The sequence below is a fragment of the Kogia breviceps genome, chromosome 4 (genome assembly GCF_026419965.1).
Source record: "Kogia breviceps isolate mKogBre1 chromosome 4, mKogBre1 haplotype 1, whole genome shotgun sequence".
Classification (NCBI taxonomy): Eukaryota; Metazoa; Chordata; class Mammalia; order Artiodactyla; family Physeteridae; genus Kogia; species Kogia breviceps.
In genome coordinates, this window is record NC_081313.1 from 112,323,661 (window position 1) to 112,347,681 (window position 24,021).

At 38.2% G+C, this 24,021-nt stretch overlaps 2 protein-coding genes across 8 annotated transcripts in view; both read left to right on the forward strand.

Annotated features, from left to right (window-relative positions):
- DDX46 (DEAD-box helicase 46) overlaps positions 1-5,862 on the forward strand; it is a 53,053-nt gene extending 47,191 nt beyond the window's left edge. For 3 of the 5 annotated variants that reach the window (XR_010840241.1, XM_059059913.2, XM_059059914.2), the window contains exons 22-23: positions 2,799-2,872; positions 4,055-5,862. Coding sequence is in view for 2 of the 5 variants with exons in the window: in XM_059059913.2 (XP_058915896.1) it covers positions 2,799-2,872; positions 4,055-4,102 (122 nt within the window). In the remaining 3 variants the exon portion in view is untranslated. The remainder of the gene's footprint in view (positions 1-2,798; positions 2,873-4,054) is intronic. The other 2 variants (XR_010840242.1, XR_009335264.2) reach the window with 1 other exon arrangement.
- Positions 5,863-12,821: 6,959 nt separating this feature from the next.
- C4H5orf24 (chromosome 4 C5orf24 homolog) lies at positions 12,822-23,307 on the forward strand. Of its 3 annotated transcripts, XM_059059969.2 has the most exons (4): positions 12,822-13,121; positions 18,793-19,222; positions 20,944-21,017; positions 21,844-23,307. In XM_059059969.2, the coding sequence occupies exons 2-3, from the start codon at positions 18,796-18,798 to the stop codon at positions 20,982-20,984; spliced, it is 468 nt and encodes a 155-aa protein (XP_058915952.1). In that variant the 5' UTR covers positions 12,822-13,121; positions 18,793-18,795; the 3' UTR covers positions 20,985-21,017; positions 21,844-23,307. The 3 variants fall into 3 exon arrangements, with proteins under 3 accessions (XP_058915952.1, XP_058915951.1, XP_058915950.1); XM_059059968.2 differs by having other exon boundaries at positions 20,944-23,307; XM_059059967.2 differs by having other exon boundaries at positions 18,793-23,307.
- The last annotated feature ends 714 nt before the right edge of the window (positions 23,308-24,021 follow it).

A 24,021-nucleotide genomic window follows, 5' to 3' on the forward strand; every position in this document is an offset into this window, starting at 1 on the left:
CTAGCCAGCCTGTATAATTTATAGCCTGTTTTGTGACCCTCTGTTTTTACTAGTGGAGAATCCCTTAAAAGCAGCCAGAGTTGTTTTGGGACCAATGAAAGGAAATGCCACTTTTTCATGACAGTTTATAAACATATGTAACCTATTACCTAAAGAAGCTGTGTCAGTCAAAAATTTAAACTGGTCCAAATGGTCAGGCTCTAACTAACGCAGGAAAATTGCTCTTCACTTGGAGCTGGGTGGGAGTATCATTTTTCTTCTTTTAAAACAGCAGAGAATGTCAACAGGCTATACATCAACTCATGCCAAGTAGCATATTTTCCTCCTGAATTTCATTTCTAAAATAATTTTCATTCTGGCTTGGCTCTTGATTATACCCTAGGCTTCACATTCATCCACCTCTCTTGCCTTCCAGCACCCACAGCTTTAAAATGTTGTGGTCAGTGGCTGGTCCAGGTGTAGGACTTAAATTAGATTAGATATATTGCTATGACTTCACAGCCATACTCATGACCCTTTCCTTCCTGTTGTTAAACTGTTTCTTTTTCTTCCTCCTTGTCCTCCTCTTCTTTCTCCACATCCTCCTCCTCCCCTCCCCCCTCCCATTTCTTTTCCTCCTCTTCTCCCTCCCGCACCTCCCTTCCTCCTTTCCTCTCCTCTCCTCTCTATGGGTTTGAAAAAGTTAGCGTATCTAATAAGGGGGGAAATTTTCCCATTTCTTGTGAATTGTTTTCCTTATCTGATTTTCTTATATAAAATGATAAAAACAGGACTTCCCCAGTGGTTCAATGGTTAAGACTTCGAGCTTCTACTGCAGGGGACATGGGTTCGATCTCTGGCCAGGGAAGTTCCACATGCCATGTGGGGCAACCAAAAAAAAAATTTTTTTTTTTTTTAATGATAAAAACATAGTTCTCTACAACCCCAGTTCTTTTATTCTTTGACATTTCACTCCTAGTCCTTAATCTCTAGTCTGCTTCTTTGGTCCAGCTCTATTCCTTTTATAGGTGTGTACCGTGTTACCTCTCTAGATGTACGTACTTCCTGGCATTGTCCTCTGGCTTCAAATCCCTCCACACTTACCCTTGTTGGCTTTCTAATCTCCATCTCTCCTCTACTTCTGCTCCTTGTTTCCATTGGCCTTACTGAAATTTCCAACTTGGTGTCCCCTGAACACCTTAGCCACAAGGATCTCAGAATCGAATTTCATCCACTATCACTGCTAATAGTAGCACCTGTTCTTCCTCTTGGATTCAGTATCTCCTTTATTACCTGTTATTTTCTTTACTTGCTACTCAACTCTTAGCATCTTTGTTCCTCTTCTTCACTGTTCACATCTAGTCAGAAAAAACGTCTTGTCCTTTCTACCTTAAAAATGCGCTTTCAGGGACATCCCTGGCGGTCCAGTGGTTAAGACTCCACGCTTCCACTGCTGGGGGCAGGGGTTCAGTTCCTTCTCAGGGAACTAAGATTCCGCATGCCGCACGCATGGCCAAAAAAAAAAAATGTGCTTTCATGATGGTATGAACACAATCCTGTGAGAGCCCTGAGGGAAAAAACACTTAACACCACCTGGAGAAGTTAGGGAAAGATTCTTGGAAGAAGTGATATTTAAAAGTTGCTCTGGGGACTTCCCTGGTGGTGCAGTGGTTAAGAATCCACCTGCCAGTGCAGGGGACACAGGTTCGAGTCCTGGTCTGGGAAGATCCCACGTGCTGTGGAGCAACTAAGCCTGTGTGCCACAACTACCAAGCCTGCACTCTAGAGCCCGCGAGCCAAAACTACTGAGCCCGCATGCCACAACTACTGAAGCCTGTGCACCTAGAGCCTGTGCTCTGCAACAAGAGAAGCCACCACAATGAGAAGCCCGTGCACTGCAATGAAGAGTAGCCCCCGCTTGCCATAACTAGAGAAAGCCTGTGCGCAGCAATGAAGACCCAATGTAGCGAAAAATAAATAAAAACTTTATTTTTAAAAAAAAAAGTTGCTCTCGTAGACTACTTACTACCTACTCATCTTGCTATAATATCTTTACAAGTTTGTTTTTCTAGTAGCCTACAAGATCATAAAGAGATGAATGAGTACTTTGTATAATGAATCTCTTATAGTATAGCATACATGGTGGGTGCTTAATGTTTCTTGAATTTATAACTATACAAATGTCTCCAGCCTACCTCATCTACTTGGCTATCTTGCTGTGTTCTTTCACACATTTTTAAAATTTTTCAACCATGCTGTACTTCTCTTACTTTTCAGTAGTTAAGCATGACTTTCTTAATCTGTACCATTACACACATGATTCCCTTTGTAAAATACTTTTTATGTCATCTCTCCTCCTCCAGCTTTGCTAGTCCTCCATTCATCTTTAAGACTTTGCTCAGGTGACACTTTTCCAAAACATTTGCTGACTTTAAAGAGCATAATAAACATCCAATAAGTATTTGCTAAATAAATGAACCTAGGAAGTTATATTTTCCTTTTACTTTTTCTTCTTCTCTTCTGGACAAATTGCGAATTATCTTTTCTTTGCATACCAACATACCAAGAACTTGTAACACTAGTACCTCACTAACCTTAACACTCTTAACACTAACCTCACTGGCTACATTTGAAACTGTAAAAGTAATCATAATAATAAGCAGCCATGATACAATGTAGATGATGTTCCACCAGGTATTGAAAGACTGTCTTGGCAAGTAGTACAATGTTGCTGAAAGTCACCTACCGATCTCTATGAAGTAGATAAACATCCAGCATAATTCTAGTAATATAAATAATATTTTCCACTCATTCACCAGGTGCCAATGAACTGGCTGTGCAGAAAGCAAAGGCAGAAATCACCAGGCTTATAAAAGAAGAACTGATCCGGCTGGTGAGTGAAAACCTCAAGGACTTATTTATTTGTTTTAATAAATGTTTTATTGAACTATAATATAAACAAGAAAAGTAGACAAATGATATACATATAGTTTGATGAATTTTCACAAAATAAGCACACTGATGTGATCACTACCCAGTTGAAGAAATATAGAACATCACCAGTATCCCAGAAGCCCCGCTCATGCCCCTCCTTGTCACTATTCATTGCCCCCAAATGTAACGTTATTCTGACTTTCAACATTGAAGATTAGTTTCGCCTATTTTTGAACTCCATATAAGTGGAATCAAATGCTGTGTACTCTTTTATATCTGATTTCTTTCACTCAACATTACTTTGATGAAATCAGTAGTATTAAATAGTATAGTATTTAAGCATGTGAATATACCACAGTTAATTTATGTTTTAGACTTTGAGGTCATTTTAGTTTTTGGTTTTTATGAATAATGTTTCTATGAACATTCTTCCATGTCTCTTTGGTACACGTTAGTATATTTTTTTCTTGAGTATATACCTTGGAGTAGAATTGCTAGTTATAGGGTATGTGTAGTTTAGCAGAATAGTTATACCAGTTTACATTACCTTCAGCAGTGTATGAAAATTCCAGTTTCTCTACATTTTTGCCAGTGTTTTTAAACTTAGGTGTCTTGAGTGTTTTTAAACTTAGATGAGGACTTAATTTGATTTTGGATAAAGCGGCCTTTTATAGACCACCTTTCCAAAGGAGGCAGACATATCCCTGTAAACTCTCCCTACAGTGTGTACATTGGGATGAGGACCCTTTGAAAGGAAACTTTAACCTTTCTCTAAGAATGTGTTTTTGAGGGCTTTTCTAAAATTTCCCTTACAGAACATTCTTTCAGGTGGATAAAAAATTTAAAGAATAGAAGGTACACAAAACAAGAGGGAAGAATAAAAACAATGTTTAAATCAAGTGACTTTCATCAAGGAGTGATAGAAAAAGAATGCCACCACCATTAAGTTGGTTCAGAACCGTTGTTAAATAGCAGTCGAGTGAACACAGGGAGATGATTGTTGAATAGTTCTTTCTTCTTCAATATAATATTAATATTTTTTATTTTAAATATCTGATAGTTTTATGTTTGTAAAGGAAATTACTTAACATATTTTTTTTCTCCCTTTTACTGATCATATGCCTTTTACTTTCTCTTGTAGCAAAATTCATACCAACCAACAAATAAAGGAAGATACAAAGTCTTATAAAACATCTGGAAAAAACTTTTTACCTGTGCTGGTCTGTGATACATGTGGCAATTGTTGTCTACAGTTTACAATGTATTTTAAGTTAAGATTTTAAAAATTCTGTCTTGCTGATTTTTTTTTTTTTAATACAAGAAACCAGTATTTGCTAACGAATCTTCTTTCAGTAAGTATCCCCAGAATTATCAAACTATATTTAAAGTTTTCATTAAAGTGCCCTTTAATGTAAATCTGGATAATATTCCAGAAGCATAAGAAAATTAAAATATTTGGACTTTCCATTGAAGGAAATAAAGTATATAAGTCGCTAAGGGGCTGTTCACCTTATCTTCTTGCAATGAAATTGTGATAATCTCCTCAGAAAAGGTAAAATTCTCTAATTTTGTGACCACCTTGAGCTTAAATCTTACTTGACTCAGTGGAACAATATGAACTATATTTAAGAATATTATAATAGAATTTTTACAAAATGGGTTCACAGTTTTTGTTTCAATTTTTATTATCATGTATGGGCCATAGTTGGACTGGTTTTTGGTTTTGTAAAATTAAAAATTTGTAGTATAAGAATTTTTTGCATTCCTTTACACTGCTAAGAGTTTTAGTATTTACTACTTTCAGGTTCCCCTCACAACCTCTGGCTCTATGCCTAGCTACTAACTCTTTTCTAATCTTCCTTAAAAGAAAGTGATTTGTAGCCTATAAATATTAATATGATTGTTTTTTCCCCCTGGAATTGTTCATTTATGCATCTGTACATACAAACACCACACCAATCTGATTTTTCTTCAGGATTATTGAATAGGTTGTGAATTTTCTTTCTTAAAAAAAGCATAATGGCACTCACATTTTAAACTTAGACTTTAAGCATTTCTCAGTGAAATTTAGTTCACAAAGAGTCATAAATTATATTTTTGAGCCTTCAGATATATTTCCTGAATATTCTAATTTAAATTGTTATAATTGGATCACCTAATTTTTTTCAAGACTCCTGGTGTATTAGAACTTCATATTGTTGTCACTCCTTGAAAAAATAAAATTTTCAGGAATTAAATAGATGTAGTTCTTAAATTAAAAGATACAGAAGTTCCTTTGAGTATTCTTGACTTAGAGTTAAAAAAAAAAAAAAAAACCAAAGAATATTATAGCTGTTAAATTATTTTAATAGTACGTTAGGTGGTTAAAGTGACAAGGAGTATCAGTCATGATTTCTTCAATATAAAGTTATCCCTAATGAAAATCTAAGGTATAACTTGGAAATATTCTTGGATCCCTGCATATCCTCTTTTTTTTCTTAGAGGAAGAAAACAGACACAACACAGTTAACAACAGAACCAAATAAACCATTTACTATAAGATTTCAGGCATCTTGGGCCCCTCTCCCCCCCATTTTATTTATATCCTTATTTTTGTTACCTAGTGATAGTTTGTTTCTTTTGATAGAATATGTTGCGGTCCCACATTGATGGCAATTGGTGCTCCCTTCAGCCTGCTCCATCACTTGGAGATTGAGAGTTTTACATCATTTTAGCATTATTACCTTTATGTTTGTATATCTAGTTGTAATAAGCCACTGATAGTATTTTGTTAAAATGAAGCACATTTCTCTGTTATTATATTTTTTTAGTGTCACACTCTTTGATTTTTAAGATTTGAATGACATACACGTTAAAAATTTGTTTTTTTAATGCAATATCAATATTTGCTCATGTTTTCTAAATTCCTTATAAAATAAAGTTAATTTAGTGTGAGTTTTCCTAAAATTATCTTTGCTGAAATGTTTCCTGCTGTTTATCTAATTTTGTTTACATTCTTGGCATGTGAGAGAGGTATTATACTCTCTGTATCTTTATTAAAAAATTCTAGCAACACAAAATATATAGTTCTATCTAAAAATATCTTCCTGAAGAAGGCTTTTAGTCTTTAATGGTGTTTGTATTTGGCATAAGATAGGCTGTAGGTGAAATAATGGGTTCATGTGCCAGTTGGTGTTTTATCACAGTGACACTCATTCTTAGAAAATGGAAGTATAGAATGAAATGATAATGGCTAGATTCTCTCCAACTCCTTTTAGACAGTTGATTATCTAATATATTTCATACCTTACTAGCCTTGTTGGTATGCACATGGTATTGAACTGGTAGTCACAGTATACTTGTGACTGCAGTCCTTCTTTTGAGGGAGGCAGTCCCTATGTGCAAAGAAGTTTTTGTTTGAGCAGAACCAGCTTTTGAGTACCTGGGATTTATAAATCCTACGAAGCCAGCTGTGGAGCCCACTTCTAAATAATTCATCAGCACCTTAAGCATCACATTCTAGAGAGCAAAGCCTCCAAAGTTATAACTTGTCTGTGTGTGAGCTCTTTTCCTGTGATGCCTTGCTTTGCTTTATAAAACCATCAGCTAAAGTCCTTTAGTGGCAGATAACATAGCACTTGTTTAAGATAAGAGCTGAGGGTCGATATAAAAAAAAAACCAACCCAATCTAAAAATGGGTAGAAGACCTAAATAGACATTTCTCCAAAGAAGATATACAGATTGGCAACAAACACATGAAAGGACGCTCAACATCACTAATCATTAGAGAAATGCAAATCAAACCACAGTGAGGTATCACCTCACACTGGTCAGAATGGCCATCATCAAAAAATCTACAGGGACTTCCCTGGTGGCACAGTGGTTAAGAATCTGCCTGCCAATGCAGGGGACACGGGTTCGAGCCCTGGTCCAGGAAGATCCAAAATGCCGTGAAGCAACTAAGTCTGTGCGCCACAACTACTGAGCCTGCTCTCTAGAGCCTGCAAGCCACAACTACTGAAGCCCACGTGCCTAGAGCCCGTGCTCCGCAACAAGAAAAGCCACCGCAATGAGAAACCCGTGAGCCGCAAGGAAGAGTAGCCCCTGCTCGCCACAACTAGAGAAAGCCTGTGCCCAGCAACAAAAACCCAACGCAGCCAAAAAATAAAGAAATTTTTAAAATCTACAAACAATAAATGCGAGAGAGGGTGTGGAGAAAAGGGAACTCGCTTGCACTGTTGGTGGGAATGTAAATTAATACAGCCACTATGGAGAACAGTATGGAGGTTCCTTAACAAACCAAAAATAGAACTACCATATGACCCAGCAATCCCACTACTGGGCATATACCCTGAGAAAACCATAATTCAAAAAGAGACATGTACCACAGTGTTCACTGCAGCACTATTTACAATAGCCAGGACATGGAACCAACTCAAGTGTCCATCAATGGATGAATGGAAAAAGAAGGTGTGGCACATATATACAATGAAATATTACTCAGCCATAAAAAGAAATGAAATTGAGTTATTTGTAGGGAGGAGGATGTACCTCGAGTCTGTCACAAAGAGGGAAGTAAGTAAGAGAAAAACATAACTGTATGCATATATATGGACTCTTAAAAAAAAATGGTTCTGATGAACCTAGGGGCAGGACAGGAATAAAGACGCAGATGTAGAGAATGGACTTGAGGACACGGGGAGGGGGAAGGATAAGCTGGGACAAAGTGAGAGTAGCATTGACATATATATACTACCAAATGTAAAATAGATAGCTAGTGGGAAGCAGCCACATAGCACAGGGAGATCACCTCGGTGCTTTGTGACCACCTAGAGGGGTAGGATAGGGAGGGTGGGAGGCAGGCACAAGAGGGAGGGGATATGGGGGTATATGTATACATATAGCTGATTTGCTTTGTTATACAGCAGAAACTAACACCATTGTAAAGCAGTTATACTCCAATAAAGATGTTTTTAAAAATTTAAAAATAAAAAGGGGCTGGGGGGAAAATGGTAGTTGAAGTGAAGTCCAGGGTAAAAAACTATATTTTGTTTAGTAAAATGCCCCATTCTGGTCCTTTTTAGATGATGAATACTAAGTTCATAATTCATGTGAATTCTGAGTAGCTAGCCCAATGTGGTCAATGAGAATACTCTTCCTCTTAGAACTGAGTCTGGAGCTACCATTTCTTCACATTGTGGTATATAGTTTTATGTAAGAATTGGAATCTATTGACATTTTCTTATGCCTTCTGCTTCTGGCATGAAAAGCTGAAGTTAATCTTTAAAAAAAGTGTGTATGTAAATACAAAGAGAGAAAGAGAACGGATGAATGTGTGTGGATAGGTAGAGGGGATGTCTTAACATTTTATTCAGTTTAGGTGTTGTAAGCACCAGAAAACCTTAATAAAATCTCACTGGAGTGAGGCATTTGACTTGGAGTATAGCAACATCTTACATGTTGCTTAGTGAAACATATGCTGTGTTCTTAGGCCAGCTCTCTGGAGCTAAAGGTGGCTACATTTCCGTCACTAGGTAAAGATTCCCTGGTGTATTACCAATTGCAGATATTTGAAAGTCCTTTTTTTCCTGTATCAACTTATAATTTTACTTGAGCAGGAGTCCAAGTAGAGACATGAAGAAAAAGTGTAAGCAAATGAATTCTTTGCAATATCCCAACATCAGTGGTCTCACCTTTCTGGGTCTGTATGGCCAAATGTAAGTGCATACCATCAAATCACATGACTAGTGAGGAATTTACTTTTGATTATTTTTCTTGACCTTGTTCTCTTCCAAATATGGCATAAGCTTATAGAAGTTCATGATTTTGAAGCTCAAGCCTTTAAAAATTCTGTATTTGTGTTAACCTTGTTCTTCTAGAGGGGGTAAAAATGTGAAATAAAAAAAGTTTTAACCCCTTTGGAAAACTGGAACTCAGAGTTACTCTCTCAGATATCATTTAGGATTACTGTAAAAGCTATAGAGTTTCAGAATTTAAGAAAATCCTAATTATTTTTAATAAATGGAAATACGTGATACTTCATGTTTTGAGTATTAGTCCCTTTTCACAATTTTGCGTATTATAGAATAAAGAAAATGTGAGGATTCAGTACGAAAAGTGTGCTCTTTGACCACAGGAAAAGCATGTATTTGAACTTGGCACTTGGTAGTAGGTGGATTTTTTTGCAGCCTGTCTACTCCCAGCAGTTCTAGCAGCCTTGGGTGTTAAAAGTGTCCTTGGCCTTTATTCCTGAATTCCTAGGAGGCTCTCAGGTGCCTGTGTCCAGCCAGTGCAAGGTAATATCGAAGGTAATATTTTCTTTCCATGCCTTTGCCTGAGGGAGGCTTCTGGGAGATGAGGTTCCTGGAACTCTACTGTAGACTTTTGAAAAAGAGTCCTCCCCATCCCCCAAGCCAGCCCATGGCCCAAGTCTCAGATCTGGAAAGCTCCATGGAAATAGCAGGGGAGTGGATGTCTTTAAAGAGAGCACAAGTTCCCCTGTAACTTTTTACAGTCTAGAGTTGATATTATAAGTGTGTTTGGGATGGTACTAATTCTGTGATACATATTCAAGTTTGAAAGCCACTGATAATCTTCACTTTGTTTTGTTCTTGGATTTTGGCTGCCTATTATCTAAAGCAGTGGTCTTCAAAGTGGGGCACATGTATAGTAAGCCATTGGAAAAAGAGAGAAAACACTGGATCCTCCATTTGTATTTCTTCTTTAAAATCTCATCTTTTATGTTCCCACATGCCTTGGGGCAGCTAAGCCCGGGCACCACAGCTACCGAGCCCACGGGCCGCAAACTACAGAGCCTATGCGCTCTGGAGCCTGCGCACCGCAACTAGAGAAGAGAAAACCCACACGTCACAACAAGAGAGAAGCCTGAGCGCTGCAACACAGAGCCTGCGTTGCGTGCTGCAACTAAGACCCGACGCAGCCAAAAAAAAAAAATAATAATCCACATTAAATCTCATCCTTTAAATTTTTTGAGTAGATTTTATAATATGTTGTTACATGATATATCATGTATAGTATTATTACAGTTTAGAATAACAGTTCATATATATATAAATAAATTCACATATTGGGTGATACTTGGACAACCTTAGGCAAGTTACTTAAATGCTTTAAAATGTCTCACTTTTTTCATACATAAAATAGAGATAATACCTATCTGTTTTTGTGAGGATAAGATGAAATAATACATGCAAAGCATTAAAGCATATAAAAACTGCCTGGCATATGGTAAGCATTCAATAAATATTAGTACTCTTATTACAATGGGTGAATGGGAGTGTATTTTCTTAGGCTATCTTTCAATATTGCTGTATCTTTCATTATTGCTATAAGCTGCATATCTAGCAAGGACAGTCAGTGGCTACTGATAAACTAAAATCTAGAAAGTGAGATTCATTTTTCCTGTGGATATCTTTCAGTTCAAATGAATAGCATTTAAGAACACTTGTTGCCTTAATTGCAAGGTCTTTAGAGGCAGCCAGTTTTCCACTCTAGTCGAATATTCCTTTTATGGCCTTCCTTTCACATGTATACAATCACCGCTTATCATGCAAAAGTCTTACTAACTAGTGGTTTGTCTATATTATCTGGCCTACTCTGGGCTAGGCTGAGGCTTTCGGAGAAGGAATGAAAAATGTCGAATTGAGTCCAAATCGTATTTCACAGGTATACACTTTAGAAGAAGAAATGTTTGGAGGTAAGTCAAATAGTGTGACACTTAATTAAAAGTGTGCTCTTTTTGCAAATGAAGTGATGATAAATTGATATGCTCTTGAAAAAGCATATGCATTTATCTACCCGTGTTATGTGTACTATAGCACCTCATGAAGACCAACCTGAGATAATTATCTGAAAACACCAGATCATTGCATTTAACACTGTATTTTGATTATTTTATATGAGTTTTTGCCCACCGCACCAGAATGTAAACTTCCTGATGTTAGGGACCTTGTCTGTCCTACATCGCTTGTACTTTGAATTCAATAAATATGTTGAATTAACGAGTTACTTGTCCATAGTCACACAGCTAGTAAGTGGTAGACTGAGGATTTAAATCCACATCTTTCTTTACCTATTAGCTCATTTTATTTCACAGCCCTACAAGAAAGACATTATCTTCATTTCACACATGGAAACTTCTGGAAAAAGCAGTGACTTGTCTGAGGTACCATAGGAGGTGAATGGCAGAAAGACATTCAAACCCGGGAATGTCTGACTTCCTTTATTACTCTGGCTACTTCTCCATTGGGCCTGCAAATCATTTGACCTTGTTAGTGTGAAAGGTTTTTTTTGGCTGTGCCTTGCAGCTTGCGGGGATCTTAGTTCCCGGACCAGGGATTGAACCCTGGCCCCTTGGTGGTGAAAGCGGGGAGTCCTAACCACTAGACCACTAGGGAATTCACAGAAGTTTTCTTCTTTAGTGGTTTTATGTACAAATGCAATTTCAGTTGAAAGTTTATAAAGTTATGGATCTGGAATAGTCATGGTATGGCAGCACAGCAGTGCATTCTCACATTTCCCTTCAAGAATAAAAAAGAAACCTTCCTTAGAGAAAACTTGTTTTCAGAAAGTTTTTTGGAAGGCTACTTAATATCCCCTAAAATCTGTGTACATATTTTAGCTGTTTTCTATATTGGTATTCTCCTTTTATATATGAACAATACTAGTATGATCAGTCCTGTTTTCTAGTATTCTGTAGGAGTTAGAATGATTCTTAGAATCATTTTACAAAACCCTGCTTGCCAGAAAATGAGCTTGCCTGTTCTATGTACTATATTTGGTTTGCCTCCTGGCTTGTGTACTCACCCAGAAAAGTTGTTGCTCTTTATTTCCTGCTGACAGCAGCACCGGGCCAAGTGCTGTGCTCATGGTGCAATTCAGTGTTAAGAATTATCTCCTCAAACAGTCTTCATTGCATGGGCAAAAGGGATAAGCACCTGCCTCTGGCCTCTTCATGCTGTCAAAGAAGTGTCTTCCTGGGAATCCCCTGGTGGTCCAGTGGTTAGGACTCTGCGCTTTCACTGCTGGGGCTGGGAACTAGGGCTCTGCAAGCAGCAGAGCCTGGCCGGAAAAAAAAAAGTTCAAAAATTTAAAATAAAACAACAACCATGCTTTATTTATTTATTTATTTTTAAGTGTCTTCCTCTCGACAGCCTTGCTAATTCTGGATCCTCTCCTTTCTGACATTTTAGAATTAACGGACCGAAGAACCGGGGAAACTAATCCCTTCTGCTAAGTGGCTTGTATGGGGTGACCCATATGCCAGAAATCTCACAACAGCTACATAAAGGGAGATTTTGTAAGCAAGCTAATTCTTGTCCCATCCCTTCCTGTGATGGTGGAATGAAGAATATGGTAATTCAGAGGAGGTCATGGATATAAAAACTTGTTAAAGTTTTAATATTAGCTTTACAAAATGAGGCTTTTCATTATTACATGGTGCTAGGACTGAGGGCCCAAACACCTCATTATTTGAATATTCCCCATTTTATTTGCAGGTGGAGATCTCACCCCACCCATTCCTAAGTCAGAGGCTGAATCCTTTTAATATGCTTTGGGTAGCACCTAGCACAATAAGGGATTAATAAATCTTTTTGCCAACGGTGATTAAAAGCACAGTTTCTGGAACAAGAATGCTGGGTTCAAATCCTGACTCCACCATTTATTAGTCCTGTAATCTGAAAAATGGGGTCGGTAGTAGATCCAGCATCACAGGATTGGGTTGAAAAATCCACGTTAGGAAGTTATTATCCCTTTGGGCGCGCGATCTGCACGAGAGCCTAAGTAGCTCCTTCCTAAACCCCACGTCCTGTCGTCCCCGTGCCGCGCAAGCGCAGCCCGTCTCTCTATGCTACTCTTGCCAGGCTTGCGTGCTGGTCGTCGGCGGGAGATTGGGTCTCGCGACGTGCGTGTGCGTGTACGTGTGCGTGTGCGTGTGCGTGCGCGGTACTCGCGAGCTCGCGCACGCCGCTCCTTGCTCCACGGGGCTGTGGTGGCCTCTTCCTGCTCGGTCCGGTGCTGCACTGTGAGCAGTGGCTGAGGTCGGAGCTGGGAACCAGCGTCCGCTTCGCCGCTGCCGCCGCCCTGCCTGCTTTGGACTCTCCGCGCAGTGTAGAGGCGCCGGGCTGGAAAGAGCGGCACCAGCGTGAGGTTCCCAGCCGATGGGCAGCCCCTGGGCGCGCTGAGGGGCCGGGCTACTGGCGGCTGAGGTAGGTGGGCGCGCGGGGGTTTGTCAGACTGGCCGGGAGCAGAGTCGGGGCGGCGGGTGCTCGTGGAGAAGGCAAGGAGGGGGCCAAAATGAGGGCCTAGCCAGCTGGTGAGAAGAGGTCTGCGACCCGCGCCTGAGAAGGGGCTCTGGCCTAGCCCGGAGCGAGAGGAGGGGCCCCGGTCGTAGCCTGCTCTTCTCCGGGCTTGAAGCCATTATTTGGGGGAAATTTCTCCTGCGGCGGGGGGAGGGGTCACCCTTTCTTTGCGAGGTCAGAATCCTCATTCCTCCCCGCCATCACTTTAAATTAATGCTTGCTGGCTTCGAGATGGACGTCTAGATGGAGTGGCCTGTGGACTTGACCAGCTTGCAGAACTCCGGTGCACGACAGCGGGCTATCAGTTATGATTATCGGAGAGGGTTCACAACCCTCTCTCTAGTGTGGGCGTGTATTTGCTGCAAAGTTCTTATTGCTGATACATTAATAATCGCTTTCGGGCACAACAGGTAATGCATTTTTAAACGCCTCTTGTCAAATAAGGATTCCGGCACTGGGGAGATTGCGCCGTGGAGGCACAATTAAAGAGTAGAAAGAAGACAAAGAAGACCGTTATTTATGTTCTCTCCTAGTATCAGAACTTTACGTGGTGGGGCAGGATGCGTCGCTACTGGCATTTGTTTTAGCCTTTGCTGAATAGACTTTCTGAGTGATTGAGGTCGATCACCAATGGACTTTCATTTAGAATTATAAAATCGCGTATGATTTTAGCTAGTTGTTACAAGTCAAATGACCTGAAATTAACGTCTGAGAATTATGTGGTGTTCGCTCCTCGGAAGAGAGCAGAACTTGGTTTTCTTGAAAGGAAGATTTTCTCCATGTTTAAAAATGAATGCGTTGTGAAGTTACTAAAAATAGTTATAGTTCTTTATATTGACAGTGGTGACTGCCACATTCAGGAGAAGCAAAAGGAATTATTTCGTAAAGAACAGCTCACGGAAAGACTTCAGGAATTAAACACACAGTAAAACAGCTTCAGGGATGGCAAGTTTTAGCATATGCTTTTAAGAATTCTAATTTAGTCATAGTTAAAATATATCGAAGCTCTTAGTTGATTCCCTTATATTTAGTGAATTATTTTAAAAGATTATTAACCTGTTAGTTCTGTATTCTTGGATTTCGTTCAGCCCAAACTTTCTAGAAATGTAGTATTCATTATGACTCTATTAAGAAATGTGGCCTGCATGCTTTCAATGAACTCTGTACTATAGTATGGGAAGAGTCTTTCAAGAAAGAACAGTTAGCTGGCGAGCCCTGAGGTGGAACCAGGGAGGCGTTATTAAATGTAGGAATAATGCTTGTATATGCACATAGTGCATACAAACGTACAAATTCTGCATGCGCCCACCTGTGTGTGCACGTGTGTTTATGTATGATGGTTATGCACACAAGGATCTAATGGTGCTGACTCCCATCTTAAAAAGTTGACACTTGAAAGTAGAAAGGGATTGGTTTTAGCTCTGTTTCTTGTTTCAGTTAACTTAAAAAAAATAATTTATTTATTTATTTTTGGCTGTGTTGGGTCTTTGTTGCTGCGTGTGGGCTTTCTCTAGTTGCGGCAAGCGGGGTCTACTCTTCATTGCAGTGCGCGGGCTTCTCATTGCGGTGTCTTCTCGTTGCAGAGCAGGGGCTCTAGGCGCGCGGGCTTCAGTATTTGTGGCACGCCGGCTCTAGAGCATGGGCTCAGTAGTTGCGGAGCACGGGCTTAGTTGCTCCATGGCATGTGGGATCTTCCTGGACCAGGGCTCGAACCCATGTCCCCTGCATTGGCAGGCAGATTCTTAACCACTGCGCCACCAGGGAAGCTCCTTTATTTAACTATTTACATGAGTAACAGTCATAGTAAATTTCTTGTCCAGCCTCTTAATCAGTAATTGAGTAAGCAGAATACTGTACTGATTTCTTGGTGGTAGAGGGAAGGAAAATATATAACATATAGAAGACTTGCCCTTTAGAAATATTCTTTAAGTCAGTAGTATCTTACTGTCTTCCCTGGGATAAACAGCTTTACTCCTGTCTATTTTGTGTCCTGATGGCTTAGAATAGTGTTTTGCATGGAGTTGGCCCTCAATAAACGTGAGCAGTGTCAGAAGTAAATTAACGTAATACAAACCAAATTCATAAATTCCTGGAGAAGATTAAAGTAGTTGAAGATGGGTGGATTTTTTTTTTTTAATTGCAGGTCTGCTGTTTAAATGGTGTATTTTTCTTCAGTGTTGGTTGTCTGAGTAAAGGATACATGGCAGAATCTTGCTTCTGAAAGCCTAACATAATGTAAGCTGAGACTGTATATCCTGAGTGATAATAGATGGTGAATGTTCTGATATATTAAGAGAAAATGAAGTTAAAGGAATAAGGTCCAGAGGGAAGGTTTTGGTAAGTTAGTGATAGGAACTTAAAAGGCATGAGCTATAAACCATTGAAACAGATTATAGGAAAAAACATTTTCTCCCTTTACTGGCAGTGCTACTAGTGGAAGAGAACTGGTACCTTTCGATCTCTTTATACTAGAACTTTCCAGCAGGGTGATTTCTGAATAATAAAATTGAAAAAGGGATCACTTTGGGAATTCCCTGACAGTCCAGTGGTTAAGACTCTCAGCACTTTCACTGTGTGGTCCAAGCCTCAGGGCACGGCCAAAAGAAAGAAAGAAAAAGTGATCACTTTTTGTCTTATAATCTGCTCAAAGGTCTGAGTGTGTTTCTCTTTGTATTTGCATGTGGTCTCTAGTTTTATTGGCAATAAACTAGTATTTTGATTCCTATCTAATTCCTGTGTATATTTCTCAGTTAGTTTATAACTTGTAGGGGAGAGGAATGTGGTTGGTCCCTTCACAAATCCCTACGTTGGCTTTTCTTCAATTTGGAAAACAAATCTATCTGATTTGGATGTTGTAGATGTTATCAACAGAAAGGTTCTGTGGGTATTTGGAGAGGTTATCAACAGAACGGTTTTATGATTATTTGGAGAAGTTATCAACAGATTTTATGGATATTTGGAGAGGTAGGAGCTTAAGAGGTGAATAAAAACTTCAACAGGAGTGTTTTATTTTATTTTTTTATAAATTTATTTATTTATTTATTTTTGGCTGAGTTAGGTCTTCGTTGCTGTGCGCGGGCTTTCTCTAGTTGCGGCAAGCGGGGGCTACTCTTCGGTGTGGTGCACAGGCTTCTCATTGCCGTGGCTTCTCTTGTTGCAGAGCACAGGCTCTAGGCACACGGGCTTCAGTAGTTGTGGCTCACGGGCTCTAGAGCGCAGGCTCAGTAGTTGTGGCGCCTGAGCTTAGTTGCTCCGCGGCATGTGGGATCTTCCCGGTCCAGGGCTCGAACCTATGTCCCCTGCATTGGCAGGTGGATTCTTAACCACTGTGCCACCAGGGAAGACCAACAAGAGTATTTGAAATTGAGTTTTCTGTTTTCATTTTAGTATAGCTGGGTGATTATCATGATAGGTGGCAGATTTTGCCCCCCAAGGAATATTTGGCAATGCCTGGAGAATATTTTGGTTGTTACAGATTGGGAGGGTAAAGAGGAGGGTGTAGCTACTGACAGCAAGAGGGTGGAGTGGGTAGACACCAGGGATGCTGCTAAGCATCTTAAAATGTACAGGACAACCCCATCCTCCACCCGCCTCCACCCAAAAGAATTATCTGACTCAAATAATACTGGTGCTGTTGAGAACACCGGTTGGTTCTGAAGTCAGATTATCTGAATTTGTATTTGGCTTCGCCATTTCCTAATGTGTGACCCTGGCAAGTTGCTTAAAGTTCCTGCCTCAGTTTCTGTAAAACAGAGCTAACAGTATGTTCCCCATAGAGTTGAATTGTAGTGATGATTAAGTCAGATAATGTGCAAAGTGCCAAACATTACCTGGCACGTAGAAAAATCTCAAAAAACTTTCAGCTAATATCGTTACATTTGGAACACATCTTGATGATCTTTTCTTATTTCTCATCTGAAATTAGAATTTGAGCAAATGAAGGGATAATAAACTCATTCTCATTCTCTATCCTTGGGGAATAAGTGAAGAATCACTCCATTTAATATTTGTGTTTAGCTCACTCTTGTTTTATGTTTTCAAGTCTATAAGGCTTCTGCCATAAACAAGTAGCTTCTCGTTGTAAATGTTTTTCCTTCATAGTTAAGACTTTAAGCTAGCTGGCCAGTGGCTCTATATCTCTTGATTCTCAGCAAATATTTAGTAATGTAACTGAATTCAGTTCTTTGACTTCATTTCCATTTCCTTTTACCTTTATAACTGAAATAAATTTGCAGTGGTTTTGGCTCACATTGATTATCTATTCTTAGCCTCTGGGCGTAACTATTTTCATAACTGAGGTTTTGATACAATTTTACGTTTATGAAAGGTGCAGGTGAACATCTAACAACTTGGGGCTGGACTTTCATATACATTTGTGACTCTTTCAAAATATGAATTGGAACCCATGTGGTTTTTTTTGTTTTTTACCTTATTGAAATATAATACTGTAGTCTATATAGACTCTCATTTTCTGTGTGTCTAAACGATATGGCTAAATAGAGAAACAATTCACAAGGATGTCTTCACAGATAGAGAGTTTGGACTGTTTGTTAATAAGCCACAGAGCTCTTGTAAGGGAAGAAGATCCACATCATTATTTATGGTCAAGGGAGAAAGCAGTGTTGCACATTCAACTTTTTGTCTTGATAACCACACTTTAAAAATAGAAAGTATTTTATTATGATTGTTACACGTATTTTTGTAGTATAAGTCTCTGTTGTTTGTATAAATGTTCACTTATTTCAGCTAATGGAAACCTTTGTTTACCCTTTTTGTTGTTATTGCCTCCTGTTTGGAAAGAAGAGTTTAAAGGGAGTCAGTACCCTTGACCAACAGATTGTGTTCTTTCCTTGGTACATTCTATCTTTTGTAAAGTGTAACATACACTCAGGATTCTGTATAAATAATAAATGATGATAATGATAAGGAAGTGTCCACCTTGTGAAAACTGGCCAGATCAGAAGTATACATGTGGGAAATATAATGAAAGGCCAAAGGAAGACATTCTAAGAATGCTAGGGAGGGCTTCCCTGGTGGCGCAGTGGTTGAGAGTCCGCCTGCCGATGCAGGGGACACGGGTTCGTGCCCCAGTCCGGGAAGATCCCACATGCCACGGAACGGCTGGGCCCGTGAGCCATGGCCGCTGAGCCTGCATGTCCGGAGCCTGTGCTCCGCAACGGGAGAGGCCAAAAAAAAAAGAATCATGTTAATAACAATTCTTGTCTTTATTATTATCTTTTTAGGATTTAGTAGTATAGAAGAGAAGAGCCTACAAAATGTAACAGATTTCATGTACACACTTTGCTAATTCCTAAGCAGAGAACATTATAACTACAAAATCAGTACTAGAGTTATCTTGCATGGCATTTGTGCCTGCTAGTGATTAAATTGAGAAAAAAAAGTATCTGAATCTGCTGATGTGTGTTTGTTTATAAGTGGTCTGGAGTCTTGCCTGTCAGCTAATTTTAGAGAGCCTGCATAGTTGTTGGAAGACAGACTGTTTTCCCACTAAATGCTGTCATACAGATATATATTTGTATATGTGTATTTATGCATATTTGTCTTTTATTTTTGGTAGAAAATGATGCATCCTGTTGCCAGCAGTAATCCAGCTTTTTGTGGGCCTGGCAAACCTTCCTGCCTCAGTGAAGATGCCATGAGAGCTGCTGATCAGTTTGACATATATTCCTCCCAGCAAAACAAATACAGCCACACAGTCAGCCACAAACCAATGGCTTGTCAGAGGCAAGACCCATTAAATGAAACACACTTGCAGACTACAAGTGGCAGAAGCATAGAGATAAAAGATGAACTAAAGAAAAAGAAAAATCTCAACCGATCTGGTAAGCGTGGCCGGCCTTCAGGAACCACCAAATCAGCAGGATACCGGACCAGCACGGGCAGACCCCTGGGAACCACCAAAGCAGCTGGATTTAAGACAAGTCCAGGCAGACCTTTGGGTACAACTAAAGCTGCGGGATACAAAGTCAGCCCAGGGAGACCTCCAGGTAGCATTAAAGCTCTATCCCGTCTTGCCGATCTTGGTTATGGCTGTGGGACTGCTGCTTTTCCTTACCCTATGATGCATGGTAGAGCAGTTCATGGCGTAGAGGAAACCAGCAGCGAAATCAAGCCGCCCAATGAGTGAATGAGGCAGGAAAGGAGGGCGAGGTTTAGAAGGAAGATTGTGAATAATCCCAAAGCTTCTTGGTTTTATTTTGACATGATTTTATGGCCTGGGCTTTCCAAATTTGTTTGCCCATTTGATTTTTTATTTTCCTGCTTTTGCTCAGAAACTGTCATATGCTGACAGATGCACTCAGGGCATAGCAGTGGCATTGTATTTGTACATAGGTTCAAGTGTAACACCTATCTAAATCATTTTTGCTTTTCCTTTAGAGTTATGGTTGTGTCTCATTTCATTACTACTTTTGGGTCATTCTAAATAGATGCTTCATGTGCTAAACAACTGAAAACATTATACCTATTAGTTTGTGAAGTAAGCTTACAATATAATAAAGATAATATCTAAGGTATTTTTAACTGATGGAACAAAGCAAACTAATGATTCAGGATTACTTGAGGTAGTGACTGTGAGGTTTTTTGTAACATGTTCATGAGACAAGACACAGATATTTGTATGCTTTGGCATTTACTTAGATTTCATATGTTAAAAATCTTATTTTTAATGTTCTAGGTTTAAGCAGCTTCCTATTTATTGATCTACATGGCATTAATTGATTTAACTATTATTCCTTTAAAAATTCTTTAGTGTTTGCCTTTCAGCCATGTTAGGTTGTGTATTTTTTAATTGCCTAAGAGCATGTATACCAAACACTACAAACAGTTCATATTTACAGAAAAAATAAACTTTTTTATAAAAACTGCACATTACATTTTTGGTGAAATATTGAATACAGTGCATTCTGAGAATAGCATACTTAATATAATAGGAAAAGAAACATTCTTAAGGTCTGCATGTTGCTATAGTTACTACATTTTGTCTTTCATATACTTAGTTTTAAAGCATTATGCTTAAAACATTTATTAATGTTCATTTATTAAGAATATTTTTTAGTTTTTTCTGATAAATTGTCCCATTGCATTAGCAGTTACTGTGGTTTCAGGTCTGTATCTACCAAAGGACAAGAATTGAATGGTAGACTGTAAAACTGGTATAAACAAAATGTAGTTTTCTGACTGTCAGAACCCAAATATTAAGAAGTATATAGGAATCCATCTATGCATGAAACATGTAAGAAATATGTTGGTTAGTTTAATTAAAAATCTCATGGTGGCTCTAGTGAGACCACTTCGTTCAAAATAAATTTTTTTCTGACAGTGTTTGCTTTAGAAGCAAAATAGATAGGAAAGAAAAAAACGTATTGGGTAGATACGTATAGAAGGGGCAGGAGGATATCTCTCTTCCCTCTTTCTGAAAGTAATATTCTTTGTTAATATACATTTTATTTATTCTGAGTTTGTTCTAAATAAAATAAACTATTATAAACTTTGGATTTGGAAAAAAAAATTCCACTGAACTTTAAAGTTACAGTGTATGTCTTTGTGAGCTTAAATGCCTTTGAGATTATAATATAGATTTGCAGGACCCCAAAACTTTTAAAATAATTAAAATTTTAAAAGGGCACATACTGTGTTGTTTGGGCTTGCTCTCAGTTACTGCAAACTGACTGCAAATGGATGTCATGTTTCATACCTTTTTTATCAGGAAAAAAGCAGCAAGCCTTCAGGTGTTCCAGTGATGCCTGACACAATGAGTTGGACTTTATGCTGCTCTTTACAGTAAGAGGTGTTGCATTGTATGTGGGGACTGTGTGTGCACTGGCATCTAAGACAGTGACCTCAACAATTTTAGCTTTGCACAAACCATAGAGAACAATGTTGGATGACTACATAATCAGTTGTAACATTCTGGCAGCTAAATTGCTACAAGAGTTTCTTCTTGCAGAAGCTTAAAATATAAAACTTAGAACAGTATAACTTCTGACACACACACAGATGCTTACGTCTTTATTCATATGTTCATCCATCCACTTTTATTATGTATCTGTCATTTAGTTGTTTCTCAAGATGATGTTCAGCAGTTGGCTGCTTAGAAATCCTCTTTTGAATTCCTGAAAACAGTTGTTTAATTAAATGTTCTTCCATGTAATTATATATATCACTGTTAAGGGTTTGGTTGCAGGTTGTGTTTTATAGTATGCCCGTTTGACATTTCCCTTTCAGTTTATTTGTTTTCCTGATTTTGTTACACATGCTCTTTCTTCCCTGCCTTTTTCTACATTCATTCCCCTCCCCCTTTCTCCATCCTACAGCACATGTACTCAGTGGTGCTGTGCTGTGTGTCAGAAGATAAAGCAGGTGTGTTCTTATATACAAGTTAATGAAATAGTGAGATCAACTAAAGGAAGTATGTTCATAACAGTGTTTATTAACATCAGGAGCTATGTCCCAGGAAAAAAAGGGGGGCTAATGGCTACTTTTGTGAATGGATAACATCATTTAAAAAGCTGAATTTTCTGTGTTCATGTGAGTCGTTACCTGGAGTATTAGATCTGTATGCTGATGAGCATCTCCTGATTCCACTTCCTTTTCTCCTTGTGAACAGTTTGTTGGTGCCATGGTGAAGAGAAAGACATCTAAATGATAACATGAATGAAGTCTTAAAATACAACATATTTTTACTTCTCTATAAAGACTACATTGTGCATCTTTTGTAACACTGTCTCTTGTCATGATAAACACTGAAATAGCATGTTAAACAATTGCCTATACTTTAATATAATCAGTTGGGGAAAACTGGCCTTTTCCTCCCACTGTATGATTGTTCCTTGAAAGGTAAATTAGTAATTTTATATTGTGTAATTCTGTTCTTCACAAAATAGGCTTCACTATTCTATATTAAAACTTTGGTCAGAAAATGATCTGCTCTTCAAGTAAGTTTGCTTTACCTTTTTCTTTAAAAAATATTTTAACATGCCTTATTTATTCTTATATTAATAAATTAGGAGCTAATACAGGTGAAACTTTCATTTTTTGACAGCTATAACCTTGCATAACTAATCTTTAGCGTGGGATGATTTTGATACTATCTTTGGAGTTTTGCACTGGATATTTAAAAAAATGCTAGCACAGTGTATTGGAAGAAAATAAATGATTAATTTTTAATATTTGGGGATGTTTTAAAAATCAGTATTTCAGTTAGACTAAAAAATTCTTTATATTTTTAATTTACTTTTTAAAAGAAACATCTGTTAAAGTAGTAAAAGTAATATTCATTCCAAACTAATGTTTGTGTGAATTTACATGTATATTTTCATGAAATAAGAATAGCGTTTCTTTGAATTAAGGAGGAAAAAAAATTATCTGGATCCTTCTATTAGGTTAAAGGTGATTCATCCAATGTAAGAAAAACCAGTGTATGAGCTAAAGAAAAAAAAATTTCTCTTTTATATTCTAAGAAGCTTTAAAACAACAATTCAGGGGATATTGACAATAACTGCTACTCCGCCAGTCATTGTCTATATATGCAGTAAAATTTTATGATCCCTTTATAGTAAAATATCGATATAAGAATTCACAACAGTTGTTCAAAATGTTTTTTCCCTTGAACGTAAGATATTTTGATGCTATTATGTTTTTGTTTTTATTATAGCTTAACTACATGCTATTAAACTCTAGGATGTATCTAAATCTTTCCTTTGCTTTTCCTCCCTACTCCCAAGTAGATAAATCTGTGCTCTCACAAATAATGTATTTAATTTTTGGAAAATTTAATGCTATAGTAAATCAAGCGTGTGATTTATAGTAATCAGACCACTTTGATTTTTTGAGTTTCACAGTTTCCTTTTTCCACAGATAATTATGGAGAAAATAATTACCAGTTAACTGATATAAGCACGCTGTTCTCTGCTGTAAAAAGTCTGAATAGATACTGTGTATGTTTTTATGTCCATGAACTTGAGCTACTCGTGTGCAATTATGTGTATGGGAATGGAGTAGTGTTCATGATTTGTATCTACATCATCATATGGATGTATATTTATTAATAAAGTCATTACTTTAAAACCAACTATGTTTACTACTTTATTTCTTAGCAAAGTATTTTCCAAGTAGGGTAATTGTAAATGGTAAAACCTCTTTCATGATTGGTGGTCTTGTATTTTCCTTGGGTTGTGCTTTCTGAAATCTGCCTCTCTCTACTTGTTTTTCTCAAAATAGTAATTATTTATATGTTTGTAATTTAAACTCCTAACTTATAAGTGAATCTCATTTTCTTCCAATTATTAAAATACTTCAGGCTATTCGTTCTACTAAAGGCTTAAATTATTATTTTTTAAAAATAAATTTATTTATTTATTTTTGGCTGCATTGGGTCTTTGTTGCTACGCACGGGCTTTCTCTAGTTGCGGCGAGCGGGGGCTACTCTTCGTTGCAGTACCCTGGCTTCTCATTGTGGTGGCTTCTCATTGTGGAGCATGGGCTCTAGGCACACAGGCTTCAGTAGTTGTGGCATGTGGGCTCAGTAGTTGTGGCTCACGGGCTTAGTTGCTCCACAGCATGTGGGATCTTCCTAGACCAGAGCTTGAATCTGTGTCCCCTGCATTGGCAGGCGGATTCTTAACCACTGCACCACCAGGGAAGCCCTAAAGGTTTACATTTAAATGTGATAGATCCTTTTAGTTTGAAAAGTTTAGATATTAAACGTGGCTAACTTCTTTAGTGTTAACCTTAGGAATAGCAGCATGTGCATATTTTGTAACTGTCAAATATTGGAGATATAAAA

Coding starts and splice junctions, on each gene's coding strand:
- C4H5orf24 (XM_059059967.2), top strand. CDS start 18,796: ATGATGCATCCTGTTGCCAGCAGTAATCCAGCTTTTTGTGGGCCTGGC.